Source organism: Nannobrachium achirus (assembly GCF_963921795.1).
Source record: "Nannobrachium achirus genome assembly, chromosome: 5".
Lineage (NCBI taxonomy): Eukaryota > Metazoa > Chordata > Actinopteri > Myctophiformes > Myctophidae > Nannobrachium > Nannobrachium achirus.
In genome coordinates, this window is record NC_137814.1 from 46,118,599 (window position 1) to 46,126,357 (window position 7,759).

The 7,759-nt window shown below is 40.9% G+C and overlaps 1 protein-coding gene across 1 annotated transcript; it reads left to right on the forward strand.

Annotated features, from left to right (window-relative positions):
• Positions 1-5,305: 5,305 nt before the first annotated feature.
• LOC308285121 (chemerin-like receptor 1) lies at positions 5,306-6,355 on the forward strand (the record flags this gene model as incomplete). The annotated part of the gene is made up of 1 exon (XM_080725839.1): positions 5,306-6,355. The coding sequence occupies one exon, from the start codon at positions 5,306-5,308 to the stop codon at positions 6,353-6,355; it is 1,050 nt and encodes a 349-aa protein (XP_080581965.1).
• Between the last annotated feature and the right edge of the window lie 1,404 nt (positions 6,356-7,759).

The following is a 7,759-nucleotide window of genomic DNA, read 5'->3' on the forward strand; positions in this document are numbered from 1 at the left end:
TTCCTTCCAAACCTGGCAAGTCCTGCTTATTAGATAACTTTTCAAATTTTTGAATGGAAGTTGTGGAATTCTCAGCCGAGGAGGAGTGCACTCTTGGAATCAGGGACTGCTGCATTTGGTGACAATATCCACTAGTCGCCTCTACATCCCTTAACGTCCTCTTCACATTTCGCATCTCCTCGTTGATCAGAAATAGACAACGATAGTGATCCTTCTCCATTCTTGTCTGTTCAAGCGCATAATGTTTCTTTTTGGTATTTCTTTCCTTCATATTTGAGACAGTTTTGTTTTTGCTGGTGCAGCTCATGTTAACACCTCAGTAGCTTCTGAGTCCCTAATAAGCCTCCACTTGTTCTCTTCAACCGCTGTGCCTCTGGGCTGGCTGTCAAGCACCATGGCAATGAGAGACACAGTACCTGAGGGAGATGTTTATCACACACAAAATGCCTTCAACTGTTGTTGAAACTGAGTTTAAGCTTAAGGTCTATGGTCTTTTTATTGTATTTTTCACTATACAATGCACTATACAGTAATAGAGTACTATTGTTGATGGAATTGATGGAACACACTATATATTACCAAGTACATTCAGCTGATATTTCTCCTCAGCATTTAACTCATCTTAACCAGGATCAGTGTTGGGCAGCCATTCTTTGGTGCCAGGTGCATGTACTGTAGCTAACAGCAGTAGGAGCATGCACATAACATGCATGTCTTTTGGAGGGAGGAAATTAAGACGATGCATGTTCCACATAGAGAGATGCCAACCCCCCCGTGGGATATGGCCACAGAAGGCCAATTGATTGATAGATGTAATATCTATAATCAGATACCTTCACTTGAAGACTACTGTTTTGGGTGGGTTTCACTTAAGTGCAACTACAGAAATAGTATTACTGTTTTAGGTGAATGTGGCACCTTTTTTATTTTAAATTATTTGATAAAAGAAGTATATACGAACTTGGGAAAAGTTCAGTAAACCTTTCAACAGTGATACCAAGCCAAATACTGTACTCAAATCAGTACTCAAAGTCATTTTGTCTCTTTTGATGTGGGATACAGTACAGAATTCCACTTATCTTGTTTTCATAGTTGAATTGCTCTCTGTCGTGTCCATTCCCATCTCCAACTCTCACATCTACACTGTTTCCTGCAAACTGATTCTACCGGTTCTTTGTAAAGGGACGAATCGCAGACATCACCTGGGAACTGTCTGTGACATTGTGTATATGTCTGTCAGTACAGGGAGAGGGTTTCAGAAGATGGGAGGGCCCATCATTCAACCATCCTCTCACTAAAGTCTGGGAACCAAACCCACACGGACCAGCACTCTCATTAAGCAAGGTATTCAGAAAGCAGAGAACTGAAGCCACAAATTTGTGAAACGTCATTGCACAACATCTCTAAAAACAGGAAATAATGTAGGGTATTTTTTATTTTTTATTTTTTCACAATTACATTACAATATAATCTTTTACATTCATTGAAAAAGCTGAATCTGAAACTGAAGTAAGACAGAGTGTGGGGCTGTGGGCCTTCTTCACTCAGTTTCTTGCCTGCATACAAGGAAACCAAATATCCCATTTTGGATAGTGAAGTGTTGAACTTGAACTTGATTGTTTACACAATGGCCTCATGCAAAGCTCTGGGGAAACAGATTTGACTGTCCTATTGTCCATTACATTTGTGCCAGTTTCAGTGATAAAAAGATGACTTACCACCTTGATGTTGACATTCCATGATACAATGCAATATAATAATACAAACGGTACAGAAAAACAACAACATAGTGAATAAAGAATTAGGCCATGTAATCAGTCATTCATTAGTGATGACATGGTTATGTTGGTTTATTAAAATACACATTTTTACACTCGGGCGGGGCAGGCTAGCCGGTGGTCCCTGTCTGTCTGTCTGTCTGTCTGTCTGTCTATCTGTCTGAAGGTTTATGAATGTCGAGAGCACCAACAAACATCATCCATATGAGATATTTGAATTAAAAACGTGCTCACACGCTCACAGAGATTTCGCACATTTATAGTGGGATTATGTTGTGGCCCTCTGTATGTACGAGATAGTTTAGCTTTTCGGGCAAGACATGTCAGAAATCCAAATGGGAGCCACGCCATTATTGGACCCTGTCTTGTTTTATTTTCATAGGAAAGTCATACAGTATGTCATATACTGTATGGAATGAACTGCTCAATTTCAGAAATCAGAACGATGCATTTTGTTTTTGGTCAATATCCTCTTTGTTCTATTTGTATAGTATAGAGCACAGATGCTGTAAAATTGCTGTCACGTTTTTCCTTGCGGTCTTAAGTGATCTAAAATGCTATAACATGCTTTAACATTGTGCAAACTGTCACTGTCACAGAGACGGTTGTTGCGTCTTCAATTGGCGTTTATCTCATTTTTGGAAGGGAACTCCACTAATGCGCCTGAAAGGATGGCTCCCTGGTGGCCCAGATGGCTGACTTGGTTGTCATGAGATCTGGTAAGATGAACCCTCTATGTCTGAGACAGTGATCTGAGACAGATGAGTGGAAAAAGACCTGTTTTTATCTCAGAGGCATAGTGTTACCTTTACCTTTTGCCGTTCTGTGCACGATAGTGATAGCTTATCACATCTTAAAATGTGACAGAGTATCCATCCACAGCCTCTTAATGATTCAATGGTCATTTCAAATGCACAGCTCTGTGTATGACCTTGATTTCCTTTTATTCTTTTGAACTAGTCCTTACCCGTTCAAAGATATGAGCTCCGAAATGATGTGCAGTGGGTGGGTTATGGGATGTGCACTGTGCACACAGTATATGAGGGATGGAAAGTAACTTTAACTGGTGCTTGCATGATAATATGTAGGAGCATCAATGTAAGAAATACCCGTTTCGTTTAATGGCTACAGAGATACTGTGTACCGATCTGCATGATTTTTGGACAAAATCTGTAACAGGGCCAGACAACCGACATATACATATACAGCATATGATTTGTGAAAGTGACAAACGGGCTTCACAGTTATGTCAGGTGTGTTCATATGCTTTTGGTGATGCGATTTCAGATCAATTGCTCCAGCCACTGAGGAGAAACGCTGTGACAGACACTCACTCAGACATTCCGAAAATTATATGTTTGATGTGCGTGCAGATTGTGCACTCCCAAGAACGTAGTCAGAGAGCTATAGACTCTGCACTGTTCACTTGCTGCCCACTGCTCCCGACATTTAGGATGGATTATATCAGTTTTGACTATAGTAAATATAGTAAATACTGCATACCCCCATTGATTCTGGGTCATGCATTTGTGTCCCCATCCGGAATCAATGGGGTTATATTTTTGCGACTGTAACCTGCAGATCATATCCATCCGTCCGTGCGCCACGTCTGCATGTCAGGCTCCATATATGGCCAAGACATATCCATATATGGAGCTGGCCAATACCTCTACATCTGACCTCACGGACTCTTCATGTCACGCTCCATATATGGCCAAGACATATCCATATATGGAGCAGGCCAATACCTCTACATCTGACCTCACGGACTCCAGATATGGATATAGCTGACCTGTTCTTCTGACATCACAATGATGACTTGACCAGACAGATTTGAACTCCTCCTTCTTAACTGTGCCGTATTAAGAAGCGAGGGTGTCTTACTGGTTACTATTGTCGAATTATTGGCTTAGGAATGCGACAAAAACAAAACAATATTATGGGGTGAGTAGAAGAAAAGTAATTTTGTCAGTGAACTATTCCTTTAAATCAGGGATAGGCAACCTTAGGCACGGGTGCCAACATTGGCACAGGGGAAGGTGATCACCGGCACACTGGCAGAAGTGTGAGAGAGAGGATTTTTATTTTAAAAACAAATCTTTTTTTAAACGTGGTCAATTAAATTAAGTAGCAAATGTATAGCAAATTACATCTCGCACAAAATTCTATGTTCATTAAAACTCTGAACTCTGACTGGGGAGGGAGTCGGGGAGATGGATGGATTATTGCTCTGGGTCTAATGATCCTTATAACAATGTCCTGCCAATCAAAATATGACAAAGTATTTGTCATTAAAATGTATGTTGACATGGCACACTGACACTCTAGAAAATAAAAAAGTGTCACTTCATTTCCAAAAGGTTGCTGACCCCTGCTTTAAATGATGTAATAGTGACAGCCCTAACGCCCACAAGGACACAAGGATCTCAAACTCTTAAGCCTCACCATAAGAAACTCGAGTCCAACGGACACATGAATCAAATGAAAGCTGAGATATTATGATGAGACTCCAATCAGTCTACTAACGTTGTTCTTTTTTTTCTTCTTTTTCATGTGAGACATTCTCAAGCATGCATTCTTTTGTACACTTTAGATGCATTTAATTTGTTATTTTGTGCTATTACTTTGGATAATTATGTTGTCACTTTTTGTCCACGTGATATGATCTAAATTAAAGGACGCATTTAAACAGGAGGAAGTTGATGGTCACATCGACAGCTTTTTTATACGTCTCTCTTTTATCTGTTTGCAATCAGTTTCCTCACACGGAATGAAAAACTGCCAGTAAAGATAATTTCATAATCCTGTGCAGTACCGTACGCAGATATAAATATAGACGTCAGACATTTCATCAGCCCTTCATAGTGATAGGAGCTCCTCAGCATTCACTGACCACAGTTTGAAGAAATCACTTCTCTGGCTGACATCACTTCAACACATAAAGTAGAAACAGGTATCTATTCTCCTTTTTTATCTAGACAGTTCAAGGTAAGGCTGGGCAATATATCGAAAAATTATCGATATCGAGGTATCAACATGCGAGGTATATCATCAAATTAATTAACAGACACACTATTTGCATGCAAGCAGTCCATCTGTCGTTATTTCAATGAAACCATTGTTGGAAAATGGAAATAAGGCATTTCATTTATTTATTCTATGTGTGAGTGTGCATGCATGGATATTCTATTCATTATCTGGGCAAGCTGTGGACCTAAAGCAGAAAAACATTAAAAACCATTTAATGCAACTGTTTTTACTAATATCGTGAGTAATATCGATATCGAGGTATTCAACAATGTTGCTAATGGAACATAACTATCAACGCTTATTTTAACAAAGATTAATTAATTAAGGGTTGTAAATGTTACTGCGTGAAATGATTCATCAACTGTATCTAGACCAGGACATTATACATGGTAATGGTGTCTTACTGTGCCATATGCAGGAAGAAATTAAGACAATTGAGAAATGTTGTGGTAAAACAAAGCATGTACCTTTGTCTTGTTTTAATACTTTTTAGAACAATGGAGATAATGACCACAACTGCAGTCTATCACAATGAAACCACTGAAGTGGCCAAGGATGGACTCAACAAATCCCTTAAGATTGCGTCCCTCACCATTTACAGCCTGGTCTTTGTGCTCGGTGTGCTGGGTAACGGTGTTGTCATCTGGGTGACAGGCTACAAAATGAAGAAAACCATCAACACCATTTGGTATCTCAACCTCGCCGTGGCCGACTTCCTCGTTACAGCGTTCCTGCCCCTGACTATCACAGAAAGAGCTATGGACTTCCGCTGGCCGTTTGGCATATTCCTGTGCAAACTGAACAGCATCGTTCTTTACACAAACATGTTTGCCAGCGTCTACATTCTGACGGTCATCAGTGTTGACAGATGTGTATGTGTGGTGTGGCCAGTGTGGGCCAAGAACCACCGCAGTGTCAGAAAGGCGTCTTATGTGAGTTTGGGTGTCTGGGTTCTAGCCTTAGTTTTCAGCTCGCCTTACTTCATCCTCAAGACAACTCGGCCGTCATTACGTGATAAGGACATCATTGGGTGCTTCACTGGTGACTACCCTACACCCGCAGGGAAGCAGCTGTGGAGGTTTCAAATTGGGGCCCTGATCATCACTCGCTTCCTCATGGGATCCATTGTCCCTTTCACTGTCATCGTCTCCTGCTATTCTGTCATCATCTACCGGCTCAGAAGGAATCGCTCACTAGCCAGCCAATCGGGTCGGCCCTTCAAAATCATAACAGCTGTTATCACTGTTTTTTTCCTTTGCTGGGCCCCCTTTCATATCATTCAACCAATTGCGTTGGTGAATCTCAGTGAGTACAGTAAAATGCTGGATAATGTGATCCACATTTGGTTACCCGTAGCTGTCAGCCTGGCATTTATCAACAGATGCCTGAATCCACTGTTGTACGTGTTCATGGGTCAGGATTTCAAGGATGTAGCTCGTAAGTCTATCCTGAAGGTGTTGGAGAAAGCCTTCACTGAAGAGCTGCCTCAGACTAACACTTCCGCAAACCCAGGGTGCCACCAGTCAAGAGGCACTGGTATAGAGTAGAATCAAAAGTGTATATTCCTTGGATAGGCCATACTGTGATATTAGAAAAAGACAAAAAGAATTTCGTTTCCACGTCTGGGCACTACTTTTTCTTTACATTGTCGCATAGACAATACCATTGTTGTGGACTTAAAGTTGTACCATGTAACTTTTTTTATAAAACAAATCTTAAAATTGTCCTAACTGTTAAATCGCTAAAGTTTTAGAACACCCACTCCGTGAATTTCAGCCTGTAAAGCCTTCTCTATATATGTAAACTGCGATCCTTGCCGTGGACCGGATCTCGCGCCAAAATTGCGTCATCACACTACCGGCCAATCACAGCGAGGGTTATACAACTGCCGGCCTATCACAGCGCATCTTGAAGTGGGGTCGCTATGGCAGCCATATTTGTTGTCGCCCGTTTGTACCATCCCTTCTCTAGGTAATTTCGCCTACCAGGCAGGGTGAAGGAGTCCGTATCTCTGGAATTACTGAACGCACAGGAACAAGGGACCCCTCAAAAGATAGATCTCAGCGAGGTGGAGGCAGACGCGGGGGTCTGAAGGTACGAAAAACGGCCGAAAGACGCGGACGCGACCGCGGTTTGCTATAGGGCTAATGACCACTAGTTGGGCATCTTACACAGTATAGCTTTAAGGTTAAAAGTTCTCCGCACAACTGTACGATTTTTGTCACCAGCCAGAAATGTATATAAAAGTGAATAACAAAAAATATTATGCTGCTGTTTTTGCTTGTAAAATTTGCAATATTGATTTTGGCAAAGATAAAATCTTTCTCAAATGTCATAAATTCATCTACCTAACATCTGAAACATGTCTTGGTGCCTTATAATATAGTATATTCATATGTGAATTTAGATCATGAAATATAGCAAATTTGTTGAAGAAAACGCTTCAACATAATTGATTGGCACCCAGCACAATGAAACATACACATAGTAAATTTAGCTAAAAGATTATGTTTCATACATAAAACATTTCACAGACAACTTTATAATGTTGTTATTTTTTATCATAAGACCTAGTTACTAAATGTCAAGTCTAAAGGTCTTCTTAAGAATATTTACTGTGACATTTTGACATATTAGGAGTCCAACTAGTACTAGTTTATGAGAAAATGTGATGTACACAGTACACCAGGGCAGGAATTTCATGGAGGCCATGAAGGCCATGGCTGTCGTTGTACCTCAGTTTGGCCTTGTGCCCCTCAAATGGCATGCGCTGAGGCCACATCACAGATGCAGTGACTTGGGAACGAAAGCCTTCAAACTCTGCTCTAGATAGAACACTGTCCTTCAAGTAACACCTACAGTAGAAGAAGTTAAGGTCAAGGGTCATGACCTGGGGAGCCTCTGCCAAGACACTACGAAAATCCGCACAAAGCCTGGTCTTCTCTGCAGCT